General features: G+C 45.7%; 1 protein-coding gene across 1 annotated transcript in view; it reads right to left on the reverse strand.

Moving 5' to 3' along the window:
- CAPN13 (calpain 13) overlaps positions 1-25,986 on the reverse strand; it is a 44,387-nt gene that overhangs the window by 13,336 nt on the left and 5,065 nt on the right. Inside the window, exons 3-13 of the mRNA XM_088161082.1 lie at positions 19,820-19,889; positions 18,835-18,953; positions 14,980-15,113; positions 12,928-13,102; positions 11,953-12,024; positions 10,469-10,554; positions 9,089-9,163; positions 7,514-7,680; positions 5,894-6,039; positions 2,839-2,999; positions 1,267-1,303 (exon numbers count right to left, since the gene is read on the reverse strand). Coding sequence (XP_088017208.1) covers positions 1,267-1,303; positions 2,839-2,999; positions 5,894-6,039; positions 7,514-7,680; positions 9,089-9,163; positions 10,469-10,554; positions 11,953-12,024; positions 12,928-13,102; positions 14,980-15,113; positions 18,835-18,953; positions 19,820-19,889 — 1,242 coding nt within the window. The remainder of the gene's footprint in view (positions 1-1,266; positions 1,304-2,838; positions 3,000-5,893; positions 6,040-7,513; positions 7,681-9,088; positions 9,164-10,468; positions 10,555-11,952; positions 12,025-12,927; positions 13,103-14,979; positions 15,114-18,834; positions 18,954-19,819; positions 19,890-25,986) is intronic.

The raw sequence follows: 25,986 nt of genomic DNA on the forward strand, positions 1-25,986 counted from the left end.
GGCATGTGAAGATTCATGTGAACCAAGAAAATAAAGCATGAATTGACTTTTCACTCTCTTGTACCTTGTCAACCCCAAAGATAAGCTTGGACTATACCTGATCAATTGCAATTCAATGGTTAAGTGATTTTTTTCAACCTTCCAGTGAAAAGATCCTCCAGGCACTAAGACAAATTATCCTCAACATTATGAAGTTTTCAGAAAACAATCTAAGCCCAAGACCCAATGCCTTCATCTCTGTGTGAGATCCTTCATACCAAAGAAGCCCAAATACCTGAATAGGAGCAGAAACTGTGGGTACCACAATTCATCAAAGTCAAAACATTGGCTAAGGACAACAGCCAGGTAAACTGACAGCTTATCAGTGGAAAGAGATAAAAAGTCACCATTTACACTACCCCTCTAATGGGGCTTAATTGCATGCTGGAAAATGAATCACAGGGAAAGGGCTCAGTTTTCTCTTCTCCTGAAGCAGCATCACACCTCTGGCTTGGAAGGTCTGTGTCTTTGAAGGCTGTAAATAGCAGCCTCCCAGTGGCTGGGTTTTGTTGGTGGGACCAGCAGGGACTGGAGCAGCCCTGGCAATGTGCACAGCTCACAGCAAGAAGTCAAGAAACCCGTGGTAGCTGGGCTGGAGAAGCAAATATGTGGGCTGAACTAGAGATGCAGCCAGTTTCAAAGTGCAGTTTGCTTTATGTCTCTGTCTCTGATGATATCCTGATGAAAATCAACAGAATCTGATTTGAGTCTCCTCCCTATGGACTCCTGTACATTATAGGGTACAAGCACTTGAATTACATCATTCTCTTGGGAAAAGCATGTCCAATCTCACTCACAAGAATTGTTTCCCCCCCCCCTCTCTTCCATAGATATATCCCCTTTTTACAGACATTGAAAGAAATTAAAATCTTTTAAGTGTTCTCTCCCCTGCTGTATTTGGTTTGTCAAAGTGCTAAAGATGGTGAGGTGGAAAGGACAGACGGACAAGCTGACAGAGGGACTGTATAAGACCCGTTTCCTCAAAAATCAGGCTATGAAAAAGACATATGAGTAGAGAAAGGCTTTGTTGTCACTCCCATCTCTCCAGAGAGGTGTCCTGCCCTCCCAACAAGGTTGCAGGGTACCAGTTAAGCTCTGAGACAGCAGTGGGTGGTGAAGGGAGAAAAGAGCAGATGAAGAGGAGTCAGTAGAGGTGACTACCAAACAGTCAGCTCACTGGGAACCATTCACCACCACCAGGATCTACTCCACTTTTCAGACTCTTACCATTGGCAGCCCTGGGCTGGTCAGGAAGTTTGAGTTCCTAGAAGAGAGTTACAAAATCAAACTGGGACAAAGGAGGCCTTTCCAGAGCATTGATTTGCAGCCGTGCTGGAAGGCAGGCACCAGCAGCAGCACTCACCCAGCCCATGGTCCTACAGCACCCATGGCCCAGCCTGGCCCCATTCAGACAAGGCTGCTGCACCACTCCTGGGTCTCTCTATGCAAACAAGCACAGGTCTGCGTGTCCAGCTGCTCTGGGGCCATGCCTTCCCCAAGCCAGCTCTTTTGGCACCAGCAGCAGAGAAAGGGTGGCTTGGCTCACTCTGAGCATGCCAGGACCAACCTCACCATGCAGAACACAGGGCTGCCCTGCCTTGAGCCACAGAAACTTTTCACCTCCTTTCTCTTTGCCCAGCTTAATAGTCAGGAATAAAAACAGCAGCTGGGCTATTAAAAGGCAACATCTAAATGCCTGCAGACTGCCTGAAACTGGGCTAGGGTCACCATTCCTAAAACATGCTTAGCTGCCGCATTCAGTACTTGAGTTTTGCTTTCAGTAGAGAAATTAGACAAGCCAGGTTCTATTTTTATAACCTCTGCATAGACAAGTGCTGCAAAGACCCACTGGAAGGTCATCTCCACACTTGGCCTAGCCCATGAAAAGCTCACTTCCAGGGCTGAGCTGTCTCACACATGACTCACCCCACTGAAGGCAGCCCAGCCCACAGCACAGACTCCTTGTGTTTGCTTTCCGTAACTCAGGAGTTGGTTCTGGGCTATTTTTGTCAGAGGCCAAAGCCTGGAAAGCAATCTCATTATTAAGATATGGGCCAGTGAGGTAAGAGCTGCAATCACATCCACTCTGAAGCTCGCTGAAGGGAAGGCACTGCAGAGGTGATGCTTGCAGGTCATTTGGTGAGGCTGAACGCTGGGACTCAAAGCTTGCTCACCTAGAGTAAGCCACACCCAAATACTCACATAGTAGTGTGAAAGTGTGTGTGTGTGTGGTAATAGCTGCCTTTCCACGAACTCAGATACCATTTTTCCATTAAACTTATCTTCAAGGCTGCTCTCGTGCCTACAGGGAGCCCTGTCTATGAGATGGCTGAGTGAAAGGATCAAGGCCTTTCACTGCTCTTGGCTTCTCCAGGTCTCGCTCCAAGCAGAATGGGATGTGATCCATGTGGCATCCAGCCAGCAGAACATAAGAAACTACCAAACAGCTGTTAAGAATTAGGAAAAACTCCCAATCCTCCTTTCAGCCAAGAGAAATGACCCCACAATCAGGGGTAGAGGACAAATCTCACAATTATTGCTCCCCTGTGTGGTTCTTCGTACCAAAGCTGAGCTTGGTGGCTGCAGATGAGCTCCTGCCCTGCTCTGCAGTGGCCAACCTTGTGCAGCTGGCTGTACACCTGATCCCCCCCTCAACAGGTGCTTCACACTCCTCTGTGCCTTCTTCACCCTCCAAGAATGCATTAAAAGCAAATTACCACATCAGTTATCTTGACATTAAGTAGCTAATTCCAGGCACACAGTGAGTCTGGGGCCTTTAAGGAGAGAATGTCATCTTACTCATTGTAGTCTTGATTCTTTATGAAAATTCGTAAGAGAAATTCGAATTCTTGGTCCTCTGCTGCAGCAGGAACAACGGCGTAGGTCCCTGGGCTCAGGATAAAGTAGCTGGTCACATCTCGAGTCCGGAGAAAGATTTTCTTCAGAACTCTGGAATTCCCCTGGAAGAAAAATGCAGCTGGCTATGCTCCTGCTAGGAACCGAAGTAAATCAGGAAGCACACTCACAGCAGCCTTCCATTCCACTCCTCTCTGAGCACACACTGCATCTAGCACACCTCCACCTCCCCAGTGGCCTGAAAAGCCCATCCAGGGGACAAACTTCTTTCAAGGACACAGCATAGTTGCTCAAAGGTGGAGAAACTGAAAGAAACAGAAGCCAAAATGAATGTAAGGAGGTTTGAAGAGAACTTCAATTAACACTGGAGTTCACAAAGGAATCAAGGATGAATACTACTACTAAAAAAAAAAATTCCCTGAGATCTTCTGTGACTAGAAGAGGTCAGAGAGCCCTCTAAGCATGACACACAGATGCCAATGCTTCAAAAATCCCAATCCAAACCAGCAAGTGTCACAAAAATCAGTGTTCTGATTTTGCATCTGTTATTCCAGTATTTTTTTGCTGAGATGAAACAAATATAATGCAACAGCTATTACTATGATGACATGTAAAGATAGCATAATAAAAAACCCTTCCTTAACATATTCCCCAAAATATATCAGCGTGTATAAATTCCATTTAGAATGGTTATACAGCGTGGCAGAGTTATTTATGAGCCATGCCTTTGGGAGACAAGAACATAAAACTGCTATTTTGGAAGGAAAAAAAAATAGGATGACTAGTGATACAGACAGCTGGGAGGTACACAGACTGCCAAGTATTATGGGTCAGATCTTGAGCAGATAGAAATGGGCAGTGTTGCAAAGAAATAAATGCTGTAATACTTTTTCCCCCCACTTTTGAGCCTTATTCTACATTCCTTCTGGTAAAAAGCAGAAGCAGATTAATATCTCAATGGAATCAAAACCGGTGTGAGATAAGAATCAGCCTCTATACATTTCTCAGCTCTAGCACACAACATTAAACTTCCCTCACAGCCATGTATTAGTGCTCCACGTCTATATTTAATCAAAGGCTTCCTAGAGCTATCAGATATGTCCATTCTGGTTTGCATCCTTGCCTGCACTGCATTCTCCTCTCATCCTGCCAGGGGATAGTACTCCTTTGATTTCACAGCAACAATTGGATGCGTCTCGGAAGGTAAGGAACAAGGGAAGGTGCAGCTAATGAATCATGGCAGAGAAAGCAGATCAGGGAGGAAGGGTGAAGCCACATGAATCTTGCCCACTGCACTCTCCTTGTACAAAGGGGTTACAAAACCCCTTGTAATCTTTTATCCAAAGATGCTCTGACTGCCCTCAGGCACTGAGGCTGAATACTGGGAAACAAACTGAGGGAATGGCACTCACACCCACTCTGGTTTTAGCTCCTGGACTTGGCTTTTGCTGCTACCAGGACAGGACACCAGGCTGGCTGTGAGGAGCTGGTAGAGCAGCTCTCATATTAAAATACTTCGTGTGTGTCTACGAGGGAATGTTTTCTGTATAATCCTCTGTGTGAATATGCACCAATATATTTATATTAATAAAAGCTATGGTGTGACAGAGCAGCAAAACTGTTCCCTCGCCCTCACTGCCCAGGTGCTCCACAGTAATCCTGGTGCCTCTTGTGTTCTGTGTCCTGTGCCTCCTCTGTTCCCCTTCAGCTCCTGTGTAGGAGGTCACTCACAAGGTCAGAAATTCAAGTGACCTGAGCCGAGCTATGGGCTGACAGCACACAGAGGCCACGCCATCCAGGCCTGACAAAATCACTGGGCTTCATCCATCCTTGATCCATCTCATACCAAGAGAGAGAAAACACACCTGAGTATCAACAGGAGGGAAAGAAAAAGTTTAAATATAAAGCAAGAATAGAGAAAATCTGTCTCCTAGTCTGCTGCCTGATTTTTGGGAATGCTGAAAGGAGCAATTCCCCATTTACCAGGAGCAACTCTTTCTGAGTGGCACAGCTGGCCTGATGGAGTCCTGCAGGCTTGATACCTGCACAGGACAGAGGATATGCTCCCACAGGGATAGCGAGCTCCACTTGCTGGAGGGATGCCCTTTTAATGATATTTTTTATTTCTCAGACACACTTTTTTATGAGCTACAAAGCCATGCTCTTCCTTTATGAGTAGCTGTTAAACTTATGGCATCAATTATTTAAAGTCTAGGTCTAGGGCAAAACTCTCCAGTAATGAGGAGAATGAGGAGAAATTAGGGTTATATCAATCCCTGTTTCCATTTTAGTCTTTGGGATTAGAACAATAGCCTGCCACAGTCATCAGCCAACAACAAAAATACTTTGAGAAAGATTAGCATCCATCCACACTAGTAATTGTGCTTTCAGTAAGCCTGGTAATGCTCTGAGAACAGCTTGAAAAGGCACCTCTCTGGACAGACACCAAGAAAAAAACCCAGAGAAACTGTAGTGGAGGTATCTGAGTGGATTTCCTCTACACTGGTCTCGAGCAAAGGCTCTCACGTGTTTTGTAAATGTTTCTACACGGCTTTTCAGACAGAAAACAGGAGGATGAGTAAGACAGGCCCACTCTGGGGAACGAGAGACCATCTGCTTCCCCACTATACCTGCAATGCTGCTCGAGGGCTGTGGCTAGTGCTGGCTGTCATGCCTTGTGCCCCGCCAGCACGGCATGTCACCAGTACTGCTGCTACAGAGGACATTGCCCTGGCACATAATCTAACCCGGGGACTCCCTGATCTTCCCAGGGCTATTCTGGGATGCTGCAGAACTAAAAGTGCCACTTTTGTTCCTTAAGACATGAATAAAAGAAATCAAGCCTGCTTAACTCTATTTTTACTCTGAGTTTCTACAATACAAGGCACCCAGAAATTCACACCACATACTGACTTTGTAACAGACCAAAAGGCAATTCAGTAAAATAAACCACACAGAGAACAACAGTGCCTACATGATATCTGATTGCCATGCTTACCGTGGTGATGAAAAAGCCAATCTTCAGGTTTTTTTCCTCCTGCATACGCTCAGGGTGTTTTTGCATGAGTGAAATTGCTACATTATAGGTATTTGGGTCGTGATCCAGCACTTTGAAAAAATACTGAGGGTTTGTTGAAGCTGCACCTGCTGAGAAAGTGTTAGTAGGTTAATAGTAGGCACAGAGATGTTCCAGCAGTAGTAGTGTAAGATGTGGCTTGTGTGGACCCAGAGGAACAGGCAGCCACTGCTCCAAGATCCTTTCAAATGCCACAGAGCACTGTAGTCTCCACACTAGCACTAGAAGTTGAGGCATCTGGAGGCAAACTAATTGCATGTTTATCATTTTAGAAATCTCTGGCAAAGTCACAGAAATCGTGTGGATTTCTCAACCCCCTACATCTGCTTCACCTACATGGCACACTTTCCCAGCAGCAGAAAAGCAGTGGCCCTTAATCAGGCACCAGAGCCAGAGGCTGAGCTGAAAAGGACTGTGGCTTTGAGATGACAAACACATAGAAAAGGACAAAAGGGTGCAAAGCATCGTCTCCTTCCCTCCTGCTAATGTTTGTGATGGACACACAGAATGTCGAGCACCAGAGGGAAACAGCTGCTTCTTGGCCAAGGCTTTGATTAACAGGAAGCATTCCTGATGTTTAAAAAAAAAAACCAAAAAGAAAAAGCAATGAAGTGCCCAAAAGGACTGAGATGGCAGCAGACTTGACCTTAAGCCAGATCCCTGTGTGGCCTCGAAAGCTGCAAATTAGAATGATTGTACTTGGACAGGGACTTTACTAGAGGGCTGCTGGAAAACACAGCTCCAAGGAAAACAGTTCTGCCCACACACTCTCAGTTCAGCACCTACATCTCCTTGCTCAATCCCAGTAACTGTGGTGTGCAGCAGCACAGGCATTGCTTTGTTATCACACCTTGAGACCTGGTGATAAGGTTAGGAGCAGGAGCCTGAAATCTGTAAGCCAAAGCCTGTTTGCTGCTAAGTCAAGGATCATCATTTGAGAAAAAAAGAAGCCTCTTCACTGATCAGATACTACCATCCTAGATTAAAAACACAAAGCCCAAACACTGATACAGCTGTAAAAAAAAAAAAAAAAAAAAAAGGTGAGATAAAATAAAAATGTAAAAATATACTACTACTGATTGGAACTTACAATGTCAGAAGAGTTCTTGCACAGGCAGTAAAACCACTGGTCTCATTGGCCCAAATACCTTTTTACCTTAAAAAATTGAGCTTTGTAGCACCATTTTTTCATTCCATATCCATTCAATTTCAGAATACTTTTTGCTCTGTAAAATCAGCAGCATATTTGCCAGAACAGACTTTCTGATGAGGTCCCCAGTAACACCTACTGCAATTGGCTAAAAGAAGATATACAAGCTCATTTTGACTTAGACTCCAGGGTTCCTAAATCACAAGCCTTCAGTTTTAACTCAGCAGCCAGTGCTGTTGCTTTGTTTCTGCCTGTTTAGCTGATAAGTGCTGTAATGGGAAAAGGCAGGTATTAGCAACTGGCAATCAATACTTCTGCAATTGGGTGCTCAGAGTGAATGTTTCAGGGTAAGCATCAGTGGAGAGGAGGCGACTGCAGTGAGCATCCATCACCTGAGGAATAGCGGTGCCTCCTCGTGGGAAGGCCTGGGCTCCACAGGCCGGTGTAGCTGGTCAGGGACCACGCTGTGGACTGCTCATCTCCAAAGTCCAGGAATGCTGGGGTGTTGTTACATATATACAGCCATGAAAACTGCTCCTGGAAGTTCTCACAGGACATCCTGCAGAGAAGGAGGAAAATCTCGTCATTCAGTTTAAGACAGAAGAACATTGCCAACAGGTCAGGGAGCTGATCCTGCCCCTCTGCCCAGCCCTGGTGAAGCCAGTCTGGAGTGCTGTGTCCAGTTCTGGGATCTTAAGGACAAGAGACACAAGGAGCTGCTGGAGCTGGTCCAGTGGAGGGCTACAGAGATGATCCAGGGACTGGAGCATCTCCCTTCTGAGGAAAGGCTGAGGGAGCTGGGCCAGCCCAGCCTGGAGAGGGAACCTCATCAGTGTCTGTATCTGAAGGGAGGGGTCAGAGGTTGGACCTCGGATGATGCCAAGCAATAGGACAAGAGGGAATGGGCAGAAACTGATATACAGGAAGTTTCTCTTGAATATGAGGAAGAATTTCTTTACTGCTCAACTCACCACACACCGGATATGTTGCCCAGAGAGGTTGTGGAGTGTTCCTCACTGCAGTATTCCACAACCATCTTACCACAGTCCTGTGCCGTGTGTGCTCTGGGACGACCCTGCTTGAGCAGGATGACCCACTGTGGTCCCTTCCAGCCTGAGCCCCTCTCTCATTCTGTGAGGACACCACTTAGGTACCCACATTCACCCCATGTCTTTAAAGAGGGATTGCTGAGAACACTGCAGGCACCTGCAGCTCTTCCGGCTGCTACCTTGCAGAAGAGTTCAGCTCTCCATGCATTTTGGGCTGCCCTAACTGCCCCTAGTGCCCCAGGGTAAACCACAAGGCACATTCAGGGGAATCTCACTGGAGCCCTGCCATCTCCAGCACACCTCTGCCACTGTCCCTTGCCTTTGTACCTCCAGAGTTCTCTGTCCCACACTCGTGCTTCAGTCAAGCCTCAAGTATGTATTTCAGACCCATCTGCTGTTGCCCTGCTTACCTCAGAGGCCCACAGGGCAGATGCCCACTTTCTGAATAATCACTTTTTCTAAGGGACAGTCAGATTATCCATGGCTAAGCTGTATCTGAGAGCAATCAGAGGCAGTGAAAAACCACAAGCACCTGCAGAGCAGTCAAGTGCACAAGCTCAGTGACCTGCTTAGCCAGCTGTCCCCTTCAAGCATCTGTTAGTCCAAGGTTCAAACCACACACTTTATGAGGAGAGGCAGTGTGACAAAATGACCAGGTCTCAGAGGGCTGGATTTTTACTTCTCTCAGTTTTCTTTTTTTTTCATCAGCCTGTCACTTAATCTTGGCCAACTCCGTTTTTTCAAGTCTTGCTTCCTCTGAAACCACAGGGTCAGGACAATCTCCATTTTGCTGTTTGCACACAGCTAACACAGGGTGCCTTGAGCCACCACCAAGAATAGAGAGAACTGCCAAAATTACTTTTTTTGTAATGAAGGTGAATAGAAAACACAGTAGACAAAGAATCAATAGGGAAATACCAGAATTCTCCATCATCCTTATTTCTGAGGAGGGCTTCTCTGTATTTAGGCTCAACACGGTCCCATTGAGGAGAGCTGCAAAAAAGAAGAAATCAACAAGATGTGAGGCACATTTTTTCATCTTTGGCCTATTCCTCTAACTAGTCTGTCAGGTCATGAGGGATCAGGAGGGATGAACAAACTGGCAACAGGACTGTGTGTGATACCTTCACAGGCCAGCAAATCAAACTCTGTGCCTTTGCTGTGCCTGAGCTGCCCATCCTGGGGTGGGGAATCCTCCACACTCTCCTGGTCACCAGTCCCCATGCTGGAGAGGTTACTGAGGCACCAAGCCAGAGCACTCTGATTCACTGATACTACACTGACATGTAGAGTGTACATTTCCTAGTCAAGTGTTTATAATTAAGTGATAATTGTACTTTCTGCAGAGTTTAAGATAAATAAACAGCACGTGAATCAATAATATATTGATCTGTGCAGCTTACCTGTGAACGTGCTACTGACATTTCAATTACACTTAGGATTGTAGTTCACCCTACCAAAAGGATGGGAGGATGCTGCCTGAGCAGAGAGCTGTTATCCCTGCCTTACACTGGTCTACACAACCCACCAACCCTTCCTGACACAACACTCCAGCCTGACTTTCTCAGCAGAATGCCTGTGTGTGGTCCAAGAACCAGGGAGGGGTGGGATGCTATTAAATAACCTAAGAACACCTGTCTAATCATGGAAACACTGATACAATTCCAAAAGGAAAACTAAGATCTATTTATTTACAAAACACTGTTGCAGTCTATATCATTCCTTTCTTTAGGAAAGAGATGCTGGATTATCCACACAGGCAGCAAAATGGTCTTGCATCCCCAAGGCTGCATGAATGATCCAGAAGATTAGTTCAAACCATTCCCTGGCGCTTTGCCTCTGGAATAACCAAGGATCTTTTCTGTCCCTCTGTGTTCAATACTGCCCTGCTCCACAGACTCGTCTAACCAGCCTCTTCCCAGAGTCAGACTCATGGGAGCAGAAGAAAGAGGAGGAAGGTGGATGTGTGATTACTGCAGGAGAACTCAACAGAAGCAGCCAGACTGCATCTAAGGAATGGTCAGAGCTTACTCCAGGAAGTAAGAACTCTCTCATCCATGACTTATGTAGAATTATGCACTGGGTAAAACACATACACACAGACAAGAAGGGACACTTGAGCCTGGCAAGGCTGCATTAGTTTTCCCTGGATTGGATTTCTGTGGGCAGTTGCTACACAGATGGAAATAATGCTTATAATTAACTGATTTGGAAATATCTGTTTTGTTAAAATGGGTTTGGGGCAGAGGTTCTTATAAAAGATTGATTCCCTATGACACAAAAGCTTTAAGACCCTACTTATCACTCCAGGGCCCCTTCCACTCCCCATGGCCCCATGGATTCCAGATCCTGATGATATGTTTCCAGCCATTCTTGTAGGGGATCTGTAAAGAGAAACAAAGAAAGAGAAAAACCAAACTCAGCTGCAGCTTTTCACAGTTGTGATATTCAGTGGAGAGAAGGGTAATAAAATGGAACTCCCTCTACACCTCAGAGAGCAGATTTAACCTCTGATTCATTTTCCCAGCAGTGAAAAAACAGAGCCTTCTGCTACATGGCAAAGGAATGATGTGTGAGAGAAAACTGCACCCATTTTGCTTTCCCGGGGATAGTGAATAGCTGACACTGAGAGAAGCAGCAGCATTCCGGTCACACTGCATGAATTCAACAGCCTTGGGAAATTCCAGTGCCTAATTCTGCACATCTGATGCTGTGAGTCAGCAAAGGCAGGGACTTTGAGGAATGAGGTCACCAGACTGCCTGGAGTGAAAGCCAGCAGTCAGCACAGAGAGCTGATGATAAACAGAATCTGTGGGTCTGTATCTACAATATTGTGGTTTGCAACAGCTGGAGTTTTTTCCTGGTGCTTTCCTCCTTTTGCTGCCATTGATTTAAGCCAGAAGCAATTAACTTTTGCCAGTGAAACCAAAATGGTGGAAGAGGAAAAGAGAAGCAACCTTCACCAAGCATGTCATGGCACAAGGGGACATGAACCAAAGCCAAGCTCATAGAGAAAACCAACAGAGAGAGAGGGAAAAGGGAGAAAATAGCTTAGGGGAAGCAACATCTCCTTTCCAAAGTACTTTAGGTTCCAAGATTCAAATGTTTTGTAGCTATCTTGCTTGACAGCATAGCTATTGTTTGGTTTCCTTCTTCACTGTTAGCGCTCCCTGTGTGCACTACAGCTTACTGGGCTAAGCCATGTTCTGACTTCTGGCTGTAAAAATCCTTAATTTCTTTTGATCCATGTGATAAATTGGTTCTCAGATCATCAATATTAATATTCAGCCAGGAGCAGTTCTGCATGAGTACAACAGCTTCAAAAGATGCAGAAACGCTGTTCTTGAACCAGTGATTTACTTTTCACACAGTGATTTTTGGCAGCTTGTGATTGAGCTGAACAAATGTAGATTTGCATCATATGACAAATCCCACAATTTCAGCCAGTGCTTCTACTTGCATTTGAAACACAAAAGCACATTTTTTAAGACTCAGCATGGAATGAAAATCTCCAGAAATATTATATTTGCTGCTGAAGTGTCCCAAAACGAAAGTAAATTTAAGTTGCATTTTCCATTAGAAAACAATATGGATTCAGATATCCTCCCTCTTTTTGTTGTGCCAGAGTCCTTCCATCTCTTGGAATTTGACCTATGTGCTATCAGTAATCCCCCCTAAGTGTGAAGTTAATTCAAATCTCTCTGACTGGAACAGCAGTGCAAGTGCCCTGTAGTGGATCATCAGTACAAGATCTCCAGGCAGGAACAAGTCCCAGCTCTCACCTTCACAGCTCCTGTGACGGTGTAGGCATGACCCTGTACAATCCCATTCCTCAGCTCTATGTTCCTCGTTGACTGCAGAGGGGAGAAAGCACAGCTTTTAGCTCTCTGCCACGCTGTAAAGACACAGCCACCAGCTCCCAGAGCTGTCATTTGCCATGGCCTCAGGTCTGACCACAGCAGTGTCTCAGACACTGAGATACTCCACAGGAATGGGACTGTTGTTCCCACTGCAGCCATAAGGAAGCCAGGAAATTTAACAAAGCTACAGATCTACACTTCTTTGTGAGCTCTTCCACAGCCCAGAGCTGCTGCAGCTGCAGGATGACCTGGACTGGCTGACTTGCAGTCAGTCTGGGAGACTGCAGAACTTCCCTGGCACTCACAGCCAGGTCACCTGAGCCACCTGAGCCAAGGAATAGTCCTTGGTTGTTTGCAGCAGCCAAGCTTCCTGTCCTGAGTAAGCAGGCACCACAGGAGCAGTGTCACACACTTTGCAGCCACATGTCACAAGCTTCAAGGGAAGCCTTGGAGACATTTTATCAAAGCTACTTGCTGAGTATCACACGGCCTTTTGCAAATTCCCAGCATTAATGCCAGTAAGCCTGCAGGCCACAATGAGATAATTGCATCCTCTTACAGAAGAGAGGTGTGTTTTGGCCTTGCCAGAGTTGATCACAAAGCTATGAGGCCAAAATCAGGGCTGCTGCAAGAGGACACCACTCTACTGCAGTGGAATTAGCCAGGAGAGAAGCCACAGCCCCCTCTCCCACAGACCAATCCATCTACATCTGCCCAAATGCCCTTAGAGTCCTTACCTAATAATCAGATCTATTTTCTGCCGCCGAGATCCCTTGGGGCATCCATAAACTGTAAATGTTTTACAGAGTGAATATGGGCTTACTTTTGCCCTCCAAAGAGCAGCCTTTGTGCAAACACAGTAAACCAAGAGAGGCAGGCGAGTGCCCTGTGACTCACCTGGCCCGGGGTGCTGCACCCCATGAGGCACCGAGATTTGTCAGCTGCTTTCAGGATCTCCTCCAGATCAGGAGGTGGGTTCTGCAGTGAAAACTGCACTTGGACTCCACCTGAGAGGTCCACTAAAGCATCTGAAATGTAGCCTCCATTCAAGTTCTGGTAGGAGCCATGCAACCTAGGGAAAAATTTTAAAGGATTAAAAAAAAATAATAATAAAAAGAGAGAGAAAGAAGTTAATTAGTCCTTACACTGTTTTCATAAACAATGCACAGTGCTTGCTTTAAAAATGAACGTGTGCATCGAGGTGGTGAGCACAGGGGAGCCCAGGGTGTGTAGACATCGTGGCCAGGCAATGAAAGGAAACGTGATCAAAATACTTGGCCAGGCACAGCATAACACATCCTTGTGGAAGGAACAAGACAAAGGGGCAGCTTTTTCTGTGTATTCATCTCCATCTGAGGCAGCTGTCCAGAGCCATTTACAGACAGTGGAAAAAAATAATAAGGTACATCTCATGCCAACACAGGCATTTTAGGGAGATGAGCTGCATCTCATCTTGAAGCATCCAGTTTCTTTTTTCTGAACAGGAAGGGAGCCAAGGGTGACTAGTTCAAATGGATGTTTCAGGTCAAATGGAGCTGAACTGTTAGTTTCTACATTGCAGTTTTACAGGACTCTTCACAAAAATTGCCAGTATTGCTTTTGCAAATGAGTAAAAGGAAAAGAGAGGTGAAGGTATTTACCCACGCTTCCAGGGCAAGGCAGAAACGAGTTCTCAGCACTGTTCCCAGTTCACTCTGCTAGAGTGCAATAATAGGATAATAATTTAATATGGCCAACAGAGTCCTTGTTGTTTTTATCGTGTGGTTTTTATTGAGACAGCAAATAAGCTGGAACATGCTGTACTTAGAGCAGGTAGAGCATGCTGTTAAACCCCACCATACACACTGTATTTAATGAATGTAATCAAATGAAGTCTGCAGCTAATTGTATTTTGAAGAGTTGTCCTTGTCCTACACTGATGAAAAGAATTTGTCTTGGGCACTGGGGAATAACTTCTCAAATGGGAATCTCATAAACAGCATTGCTTGCAACTTTAATTTAATAGAGGTTTGGTATGCATTGTAATTAAAATCTTATGCAGCAAATTGATACTGAATCCTGAGTCAACTTTTCTGAGGTATCTCAGGGCAAAATGCATCCTCTTCCTGAGTCGCTCTCATGTTGCTTTAACATTTGCTTATTCCTGACCAAATCTGCCAAAATTATTTTCTCTTTCCTTCATCTCCTCTTCAGTGCATTGCAAATGTTACACCAGCTTCAGGTACCATGTTCCAGCCCTTCATATGACCCCTATCACAGGACCTTTCCTTCAGCATTTTTAATAATGGGAAATGGGCACATGCTAAGGGACCACAATCTGATCCCTTCCCTCTCCAGAGGATTTAAAAAAATTGTTATCTCTTTATTAGGCATTATTTACTCTGCATACTCTGAGGACCTCAGCTAAGAGTCACAGCTCTCTTTGAAGTGAGAGCTGATCAGAGTCCTAGGACTGTAAGTGTTGTACACGTGTTGTACTGGGCATGTTCTTCAGGTCATGCTTCCTCTCATTGCCTGCTCCAAATACCCACATGATCTCTGATTAGTGACTGTAAACACAGGTAATCTATGCTTAGACTCTGCAGTTTTAAACAGAGGACAGCATGGGAAGAAAAACAAACACGTTTGCCTGAAATCAGGAGGACAGTCCAGGCCCTTTTGTGTCACCGACCATTGCCCTGCTCATTTTGCTTCTCAGGCATTAACATCTCAGAGTTGAACTGGGTAGATTTAGGACTGGGTAGAGTTAGGTCTAACCCAAGGCCAGCATCTCCAGTTTATGTTGGCCCTATGCTTGCTGCAGCCACGGTTCCCTGCATAAGCACAGTACCACCTAGGCAGCTGACAGCCTGAGCTCCTTCCTGTGTGCTTTGCACAAGGCAGAGGGTGAAACCACCCACAGGAAGCTTTCAGCAGCACTGGGTGGAAGAACAGACCAGGTATATTTACTTGGCATATGCTTTTTCCAGCAAGGATGGCCAGAATTCATTTGAAGTTCGGGGGTGTACAGACAGATATCTTCCATTTAGGATTGGCAGCCGGTCATCTATCACTACATCCACCCATTCTCCATATTGCCAGAACTGGAAATAAATAAAATAAAAAATATGTTTTAAAAAGAGAGAGAGAAAATAAAATGAGCCTCTTTTAAGCACTTACGTCCATGCCAAGAAAAAGCCTCCTTAACTAGCATAGGAATTAATTTAAAACATGGAAATATATGTGCAAGTTCCCTCCTGAACTGCCTCAGGCTAATGGTCCCCATTGTTAAACAAGCTACCAATTGGCTGGATTTCCCAGTGGCAGGGAAAGTTCCTGGGGAGTATAGCTAGTCCTGCAATCAGTGGGAGGAGCGATACAACACGGGCAATGTGCTAATACTCTTGGGCAATAGCAAGGTTTCAAGAAGATAAAGAATGATCAGCAGGTGGATTCTATGAGCCTCTCTACTCAGCCACACCTGGATTTTTCCCCACAGTGCAGCTCTTGGCCAGAGAGGCTTTGTCAAGATCCAGCCTCTAAATTTTCTTTCCTCTGTGTTTCAACTCAGACTCTGAGACGCTGTCATGGACAGAGACAGTGCAGTGGCTAAAGAGTGTTTTGAGGTGTTATCCATCTCCTTGATGTGAAGGACACAGGCAGCCTCTCCAGCATGTGGGCAGAGCAGGTATTCCTCCAGCTGATCCAGCTGATGAAACTTTTCAGGGGAAAAGACAGGAATAGAGATCTGTGGGGATGAACTAAAGGAGCCATTTCCAGAGTCATTAGCAGATTAATGTAGCTTAGCATGATTCGAAATCATAAGAGGCCAAGCTCTTATTTGCAGTAATGCTAAGGACTCTAGTGGAAGTATGCCAGCAATAGATTTAGTCTAGCATGATTTTATTTCAGCAGCTTTGGTCAATGAAAAACCCCAAAATGAAGCTGTTCTGCTAGAAAAGCACAAGATCAGATCTGCCCAGCAGCAAAGCATCTTACAGACTGCTCAGCTGAAGGCAGGTCTGATCCTACTTATGTCCTGCCTCACCCAGGCCTCTCCTTTCCTACATTAATAGTGGCAGGAGGCAGCAGGGCTGGAACCCCCAACTTGAGCTCCAGGAGAGATTTGAGCCTTCTGCTTGATTTTGGCAAGAGGGGACTTGAGGAAAAGCCTTCCACCAGGTGTCCTCTGAAGGAGAGACAGGCAAAAGGACTGTCCAAAGGGAGCTGTCCTTTCAGTCACCTAAGGAGCCCTTCTGTCACCAGCCAGAGCAGGGGTGTATGGAAACAAGGTGTGACATCCAGCCACACCTCCCCACGGTGCTTCATGTGCAAACAAAGAGAACATACAGAACTCGCTGTGGGGATTACTGCAGTCCAAACCCACTGAGTGATGTTTTTCCAAAAGTCAAGTTCCTTGGCCGTGTTTGGTAGGGAGCTCAAGCTTGGAGGCTGTCTGAATGCAGCACTGTGCTTCTCTTCAGCTGGATAAAGACAGCTGCTTTGTCCTGACTGTGACAGATTTTCAGGTGGTGGTCTCATCTGAGCTCACAAGGACAGGAAAAGCCAAAGTGGGAGAAAGAAACCTCATGGGAAGTCCTAGAGTGCTCTGGAAGTACAAGAGTGGTGCAGGAGAAGCCATTCTCCTGCTTTCAGAGAGGATCACTTTTTGTCTTGAGTCTGGCTTTGTTAAATTTCTTTATACCCCTTTATGGGATTTAAGTACTGCAGCTGTGAATGTGGTAGTAAATAAAACCAAGAATTGCTATTTAGGCAGGATGCAAAGAGGCAAGTTCTTCGATTCCACATTTATGATAAGCCTTTAAATCAGGACTTTATTTTCCTGGGCTTAAGAGGAGGAAAAATAAATGGACAGTCGCAAGATGACAACAACACATCTAGGGTCCTGATGGTCAAGGGGGGAATGCTGTGTGGTTATTTTGCCTCCTTTTTTCCTTCCTCGAGAGGGATCTTAGAAAAATCCAGTTCTGGAATCGAGAAAGGAGGAAATCACATGTCTATCAACTATCACCAACCTTTTGTATAGTGTTAAAATGCACTTTTTGGATGTTTCCTGAAACTGAGGTCTTGACCATTGATGGTCTTTAAAGATTTCATCTGTTTCTTCCTGAGAGCAGGAACATTAACACCCAGGGCAGATCCCTCCAGTTGAGAATTGATGTTCTGTGCAATAACCCCCTGTAGTCCCCTGGAGAATACTTCTGGGTTTTTCCCAAGTTGAGGTGCTGCTCCTCACTGTCACAAGGAGTGACACACTCTGACTCATAGGCACCACAGTTTCTGTGGCAGAGAAAGGGATTCCTGGACAAACATGAGACTAACTTAATCCCCGCGGAAATAACATCACTGGAATTATTCCCTAGATAAAAACATTGCCCATCTTAACTACAGCTGATGAAGTGCTTAACATCCTTGGCTCTTGCAGCTGAACAGCTCATGCTGTACAGGAACACTGGAGCAGCCCCTTGTATTCCTGAGAGGCAACATGCTCCAGTTCCAAAATGGTGGGAAAAGTTATAAGCTAAAATTTTTATATTAGCATATGATATGCCTTGTTTGTAATTCTTCACTGAACTGAGGACTAGTGGCTTAGCCTGTGGATGGCAGTAAAATATCTTTGATGGAATAATTGAAAGGCATTGCAGAGAAGCATTTCCATTCAGAGGAGCTTTCTCAGGGGTTTATTGCTCAAGGAAAGCCAGAAACAGTTGCATTGATTTGCAGATGAGATGACAGGGAAAACATTTTCAAATACTGTAAGGTATTTATACTGCTTAAGATTTAAGGATTGTGCCTAACTAATCTTTTCAAAGCTCCCATGAAAGACAATCTAGCTTGCATCCTTTTAATGTGTTTTAAGCAGACTGGTGTCCCTTCAGCTGGTTTATCTCATACAGTGTGGTAGGGTATGCTGGGCGTGTGCCAAGATAGAAACAGCTGGTATTCTAAGGAGCAAAGGAACAGAGCAAACTTTAGACTGTCCACAAGATAATCCTCCTGGTGCTGCTCCACAAGAGCCTAGGAGGTCAAAGAAGTCTCACTGCCAGAGCTCTTTGTTTGGTGCTGAGCTGCATAAAACAAAAGAGATTTTTGAAATAAGGGGGATGCGGAATGGCTGAGTTTATCCTGATTTTCTCCACATCCTGTTTAGCTTCTGGAGTTTAATGGTGCTGCAAATTCTTCTAATCCCACCAGGTATTTGTTTGACTCAGATATAAGCAAGCAGAGCCTGCCAGTTGCTACTCATGTCACCCTTCTGGGAGATTCAGACAATTTTAGGAGTTGGTAGAAAGTGAGATTTACTAAAAAGCCTTGTTCCTCTCTCTGAAACAAATCTCTTTTCAAAATATCAAAAGCCTGTTCCTCTGATCTGTCTCCAAAGATTTGTAATTTCCAGCCATTACAACGAGCTAAAAGGGCAAGGTGAAGTGGGGAAACAGAAAATGAAGCCGAATAGATAGTGCAGGTGAGATGATAGCCATAACAGACTGCCCAAATCAAAGCAGCCACCAGAATGCCATCTAAAACATATATGTACACAAGTCTATCTGAACAGCTGGTATTGCTGCCTTTGCAGTCATAACTTTCAGAAAAGGGCATCAAATTCCCTGAAGTGCAATTGCACCACCTGGAGCACAAGGAATCATTAAAAAATTCAGGATTTTTTGCAAAGGTCCGAATTGGGAGTCAGCATTGAAGAACCAAAGCATTCAGGGATGTTGAGATGTGGGGGCTGCAGATTGGACCCTTTTGCAATCCAACCAGCCAAGCTCAAGTGGTACCAACACCACAGGGAATACATACCCGGAAATGAAATATCCCAGCATAATCGTCCTGGAATCCTTGGTCCTTTGGTAAAACATTTTCCAAAAATTGTTTTCGCAGTGTCAAGGAGCCCAGGGCAGCCAGCATCCAGCAGTCACCTCAGGGGAGGGGAGAAATCAGTGCATTCAGTCAGTTACTCACTGTTCTGGATGACAGCTGACTCTTCAGAAAGAGAACGAGCTGCAACATCTAAGAATCACTTTGCTAAAAGCAACCAACATTCTTCTGTCTCCTTTTCCCCCTCCAAAATGCTGAAGCACTGCCCAGGATTCACCTGCAATGTCCACTGGGAACCCTGCTGTCACCCGGACACCGTTTTGTACTTTCAGGCTGCTCCTATCTTTTGCAGTCATGTTGAAGCTTGCAGTCCAGAACAGGAAAGCTTCAAACTTCTCAGTGGAGTGGGAAATGGAAGGGCTTTTCTTTCTATGTGGGAGCAGAGCTGCTCCCAAAGACCAACATGGTCCAGGAGTACAAGATGGAATTGTCACAGGGTGCAGATACATACTCTGATACTGGGTAAATATCAGAGGATTGAACAGAAATATCCACAGGAAAGAAAACACTGACAGTCAAATGAAGATACTAGGATGGAAAGAAAATTCAGCCCTACAGAAGATGGAGCTGTGCCTACTAATCTACCTACACTTAACTGTGTTTGACCCTTCTTCTTGAAGCATCTGCCTGATCTCAGCTGGATCTCCATTTCTAAGCTTGGCCTTACACAGACAGAAGGCAGATGCCAGACAAAAGTAACGAAGATCTGAGCTGCTGCATTTGGGAATCCTGTTAAATATCTGCAATAAGCTGTGTGTGGACTTGTGCCAGTCTAGATTGGCCTGCACTGATTATTTACTGCAGCTACCATGCTTCACATCTTCCCACAAAACACTTGGAACATGGCAAAGCAGTCACAGGTTATTGCTTTGTGCAGATCTCTTCTAAATCAAGAATATCACCTTACCTATTTCTCCTTGCATGATATCAAATCTGCTAACTCCATCCATGATCAAGTAAGGATTTCTCTGAAGTTCCTGGAGGAAAGAAAATGCAAAGAACAGTGTAAATGCCCAGCCTTTGCCAGCAGTGTTCCTGCCCCTTGAAGACTTTGCCTACATTTTCCACATATGAAAACTGCTTTTCTTGAGCCCTGATGTTTTGCTGCCTGCTTCCAACAAAACAAGAGGAGATACGCAGTCATCTCTTCTTTAATCTGCTCAGATATTCCTGGGGGTGGGGACTTGAGGGTGGGTGCTCCCTGAGTTTTCATTTGGGTTTCTCTAATGCCACTGACACCTTTTAGAGAGAGCTCTGAGCTTGGCATTGCAATCATGCAGTTTCCCGGGACACAGCAGGGCAGAGACACACAGGTCTCCAAGCAAAGTGGAACAGGGTCTATACTTCAGCTCAGCAGTGGGTCTGGGAGCATTTTTCACTCTGAGCCTTTTGTGTTTCCATTCAGGTCTAATACAGGTCAGCCTGGGCTGCTTTTCTTCACTCTGGTGAAGAAGATATAGAAAGAGAGCTTAATCTCTGTCTGCAAAATCCCATAGGCCTGGCTGACATTTTTGATTCAGGGAGAATTTTCCTTAAGAGTCTTGCTTGGGCAGTGAAGGGGGAAGCACTTCAGAGCTTGGCTTTGCACACAGAAATGTGAAACATTCTCTATTCTGTGGGATATCTGAGTGCTCAGGAAGGAATGGTCTCAGCATCCCCCATGAGTAACCCTTGGCACTCTCCATTGTGGTAAGGCTCTGTTTGGAAAGAGCAATCAGCCTGAAATAGGCAAGTCACCACACATGTAAGAAAACAAAGAGATAAAAGGAAGGAAAAAAAAGTCCTGGTAAGAAAAATAATATAGCAGCCCTTCCCTGAACAGGCCCTGGCATTCCTTCTCCCCAGCTGATCTCACATGCTGCACAAAAATGAGACCAGCTCACAATGTGACTCATGACTTGCACGGTTGCGTGAGCTCAGCATTAGCAAATGCTGTCAGCTTCCTGAAATGGCTTCACAGTGATCAAACCCCTCTAAAAAGTTTCCCTGTCAGGAAAAGATGCAATGCAACGTCACTGCTCCAGGCTGGTGGGCAGATCGTGCTCCCATAGCACTGCTGATGTGGGGGAAAGCAGCCTCAGCAGGCAAATTCCTTGAGAAATGCTTTTCTACAGCCATCTCCACCCATCCCAGGACTTTGGGGATTTGCAGTGAGATTTGCCCATGGCATGGGAGCAGGCCTAAGATGTGTGGCCACCAGCAGCAGTGGTTGCTTATTGTATAAGGAAGAAGCAGCACTGAGCCCTTCTCCCTTCTGCTCTACATCCATCCAGCTTTATCTTCTCCCTACCTCCATTTCCCAGAGCAGTTTGTGCCCCTCACCTGGGTGAAATCAAAACTTTCCACAAGCAGGAAAGATTAAACTGCGTGACAAGGCTTTGAACTTGCCCATGTTTTTGTGTGTGTCTGACTTGCTAATAGTCATCCCAGAAAACCAGCAGCATAAAATAATGGGTATTTTTACTTCCCCCATCCTTTCTGAGGGCTTTGAAGTCTGAGTTGCCTGAAGCAGGGTGGCTGGGCTACAGTGCATAGCTGCCACAGGGGTAAGCACCACCCAGAAGCATGAGCCTGAAACAAATGGGAAGGCATCTGTGTCTTTATGGGATCCCCGAGGAAAGGGCTGATGCTCTGCTCTGTGCCAGGATGCTAAAGCTCATAAGTGCTCTGTGGATTCTGCTAGCCTGTCGTGGGGACTAGCTGAAAAGTCAGCTAATTAGTTGTCTCGCCAAATATTCTATAGCCCACCAAGGTGTTTGACTCCCCAGTGAGCAAACTGGGATGAGCTGAGTCATTAAGCAGGTTCCTTGCTGAGAGAAACTGGCAATTCAGTCTAAAACCAGAAAAGACATAATCTGAAGTCAGCCCCAGCCAACATGCCTTGACTGTGCCCACAGACATCTCTGTGGCTGCCAAAGGGAACACTCCAATGCTGTATTCCCCACCATCCTGCTTCCAGGAGCCTGCACTCCCCACAGACTCCGGGGCAATAACTGAGACACAACACACAATATAGAGACACAATACAGAGTGTGCTGTTTCCACTAGCCAGGGGAAGGGGCTGCTCAGCAGCTGTCTGAACCCACAGAGGGCTTCTGACAGAGCACAGAGAGGACATAATTGTGATGGGTGCAGTGCTCTGGAAATCCGGACCTTTTCAACCAGGAGGAAAGGAAGTCTCCAATTATCTCTTCTTTCTTCAAAGGCAAGAATACAGCAGTCATAAAACACCATATCGTCCATTATTGCAAAGCACTGCTAAACACATAGTTACCACTACACAAAATGTGCAAGCCTCACTATTTCCTACTGCTCCAATTGCATGACAAAGAGAGAAACCACAGCTTTAACTATAAGTCTGTCCAGAAGCATTGCCCTGCCTCACTGAGATGAGGCTTTGTGGCATTTTCACGGAGACTTCTCAGTTTTAGCTGGAGGAGGAAAGAAGAGGGAGCTCAGGGAGGCACATGGTCTCTTCTCAGAGTATCTATGAGCCCAGCAGTGAAGGCAACCATATGGGCTGCAAGTAAAGCACTCTGACTGAACTCATCCCCCCAGGACAAAGCTCTCATCACTCGCTTTCCCCAGCCCACTGAAGAGTTCATTATGAATTCAAAAGTAAAGAGAAGTTCCAGTTCAAACTAGTTCATCCTCTAGAGCATGGTTTTACCACAGAAGTACTGTTCATATAAAGGGCAAGATAGAAAATTAATCTGAGAGGTGGAAGGAAAGCGTACTGTACGTGCATTTATCTCTAAATCTCTTTTTATAATTGCTTGAAATTCTTAGGGAAGAACAAGCCCCCAGAAGGAGCTGGAGGTGAGTAGTGTAGATGTAGACCACATGCAGACATGCAAAGGACACAGTCAAACAGTTCTGTGAGAAACTGGAAGCCTGAGGTGGGATTTCCCAGGCAGTGTAACCCAGCTTGGCAGCAGGCTTCTCTGGCTGGGTGCTGGCCTCTTTCCCACACATTTCCCCACTGGCCCAGCATGATCCTCATTGCAGGCACAAGGCTACTGAAGGTTAAGAGGCTGGAGCTGACTGTTTGCAGAGCCACCTCCCGGTCAGTTCCCCTTAACCCTAAAATAAAATGCCAGCCCTGTTTCTGTTCCTGCCACAGGTCCACATGCTTCCCTTCAGCTACCCTTGTGCTGCTCCCCCATCCTTACACATCCTGCCACCATGAGTCATGGTGCTCCCTGTTCAACACACACCAATTAAGACAAATAAAAAGGCTGCTATTTATTGAAAGCCAAACTGTTCTCAGCTGGACAAATGTTAATTCAACAGCACTGCTGCGCCTGTAATAGTGTTGCTGTGGATTAAGAAATAAACACGGAACTACAGTTCCCCGGGCTGAAGGTCCTGCCCAGCAGTGGGCTGAGGAGGGGTCAGTCACACCACTCATACATCCCATAACCACAGGAAACCTCCACAGAAAGAAGATAGTTGGGGTAATGAAGGAGGGCAGAACAAAGGACAAAGCTAGCAGAGGGTCTGGAGCACAAGTCTCATGAGAAGCAGATGGGGAAGCTGGGTTTTTTTAGCCTGACGAAAAGGAGGCTCAGGGGTTGACTCTCCACACCTTCCTGAAAAGAGGTGGTGGCCAGGTAGGAGCTACAGAGTCTCTTCTGCCAGGTAACAAGTGGCAGAACAAGAGGAGATGGCTTCAGGTTGTGCCAGGGCAGGTTTATGTTGGATATTGGGAAAACATTCATTCACCGAGCACTGGAACAGAGGTGGTAGAGACACCTCCCTGGAGGTATTTAAAAGACACGTAGATGTGGTACTGGGGGACATGGTGGCTTGGCAGTGCTGGGTTAATGGTTGGACTCTGTGATTTCAAAGGTCTTCTCCAACCCACACAATATAAGCTGTGCTGGGCCACACCAAAGGTCTGACATGCAATGACTTGTCCCCAGCAGATCAGAGAGGGAGAGGATAACTGAGCAAACCAAAGTTAATAGGAAAATCAGACTACTCTCAAGGGGTTTGCTTGCACTGACAAAACTCAATTCCCTGCTTTACAGCAGAATAGCTCAATTCTTAATTAATTCTTAATTGATTTCAATGCAAATGCATTGGTTGCTTACAAAAGCCATGGTCTGCTCCAGTTTTCTTTTACTTTGGAAGAATGAGTTCACCATACTCCACACAGGTGTGGAGCCCACAAATGTGAAAGCTAAGTCCTGCTGGAGGGGAGACTAATGTTAATAACTAGAAACCTGTTTGCTTTGTGTGGCAAATTGCTAAAACAAAGACGACAAAGACAAAGGAGGTGAACAAGGGAAGTAGTCCTGTGTGCCTGGAGCCTTTGAGAGGCAGCTTCCTTAGAGGTCTTGGAACCTCCCCCTGGGATCATACAGTAAAAGCTGGAAGTGCCACGGTGTTACCAACTACCCTTCAGCCAACACAGCCATATAATCCTGCCTGAGACTCCCCAGCCTGAGAAACAGGCAAGCAGGGCAGTCAGCAAACCATCCACCAATCTGCTTTCCAATCCACCTAGGATGTAAAAATTCCCCCTCACAAGCAGCTCTCCCCAAAGACCAGTGGAATCAGGAAATACTAGGCAAATAAACATTTTCCACCTTCCACAAAGACAGGCGTAACAGCTGGTGATGCAGTGCAGCTTCCCCAGGCCACAGGGGTGAACTCTGAGCCGGGGTCAGGTACAATCAGCTGAGCAGGCAAGGGCTGAGACAAGGGGGATGCTGCTCCCGTTCAATTACGCTGATTGCACATGCACACTCAGAAAGAACAAGGAGAATTGATTTTGATTTTTATCACGGAGAAACACTGAACAGGATCCAGGATCCTGCTGGCCCCTGGGAATGACTGAAGCTGTGAACTCCACCACAAGCAGCTGGTGAGCAGCTTTGGCTCATGCTGGGGGCTGGCCCCAAAGTGACAGACCTGCAGGACACCGCCACCCCTCGCTGCCACACATTTCCCATAACTTTCCTCATTAAAGCAGCTCATGTGACAACCTGCATTTCTTCTTCCTCTGCTTTTTTTTGTTTTTTGTTTGTTTTTGGTAGGTTTTTCTTCATTTATTCCTTCTTCTACTAGAGACAAGTTTTTGGGTTAACTTCAAATTGTTGTCTAAATTCTTACGTGAATGAAATTTGTTTTTTAGTCCCCTCCAGCTACAGACAAGCCAAGTCTGATGTAGTAGAAATCCAGCTCAGCTTATCGATCTAGAAAGATGCTAACTTCAAAATTATTTTTTTAAGGGGTCCATTTCTTAAGTCAGTTGCTAGATTCAAAATTCCTCAGTGCTGATGCTAATTCTTGGAAATTTCTGGAAAATAAATAACAGGTCAGGGAACAAATAATCGCCAAAGGCTATGCAGGATAACAATAGATACTCTGCTCCTGAAAGGTGATTATGTTTTCTTTGGGAAGGGATAGAGGAAGGGAATTAAAAACATGAGCAAGCCCATTTACAAAATGAGTGATTCAAATGATGGATCACTTTTCCCAGCTAACAAGCATTGGCTCAATAAGTATAATTTTCTCCTAAGTTTTTTAGGTGCTGAGTGCAGTAGCACAGGGCTCTGCTATGAGAACAAGGTGTATCCCTTGCCTGAGCTCACGCTGCCTCTTTGTGCATCCAAAGAATTCTATTGGACACTACCTTTCTCATCACCTGACCCCAGACACCTGAGACAACACCCACGGAATCCATGCCCTGATGCTCTGAACAGACTGATGATGCAGACAAAGGCCATGTCACCTCTTCCAGACAGTCCTTTCACCACCCACCTCTCTACAGGTTACATCAGAGGCACCCTGGGATTCCTCCCATGCTGATCCTCAAAATGCCACTGGCCACCTTGCAGCTTTTCTTCCAGCTGCCCCCACACTAAGTGTCTATGCTAATCAGAGGACAGATCTTCCTATGCCAGCTCCTGCTCAGCATCCCTCATTCCATAAAGGAGCTAAGGTCCCCAAGAGACCAAGCGTGAGCAGGGCAGGAGCAGTAGTCTGCAACCTTGAAGACCGTTCAGAAAAGCCTTCAGCAACTTCACCCTGTGCCCATTTTAGCATTCTTTTAAAGCATAAGCA

The sequence above is a fragment of the Sturnus vulgaris genome, chromosome 3 (genome assembly GCF_052056855.1).
Source record: "Sturnus vulgaris isolate bStuVul1 chromosome 3, bStuVul1.hap1, whole genome shotgun sequence".
NCBI lineage: Eukaryota > Metazoa > Chordata > Aves > Passeriformes > Sturnidae > Sturnus > Sturnus vulgaris.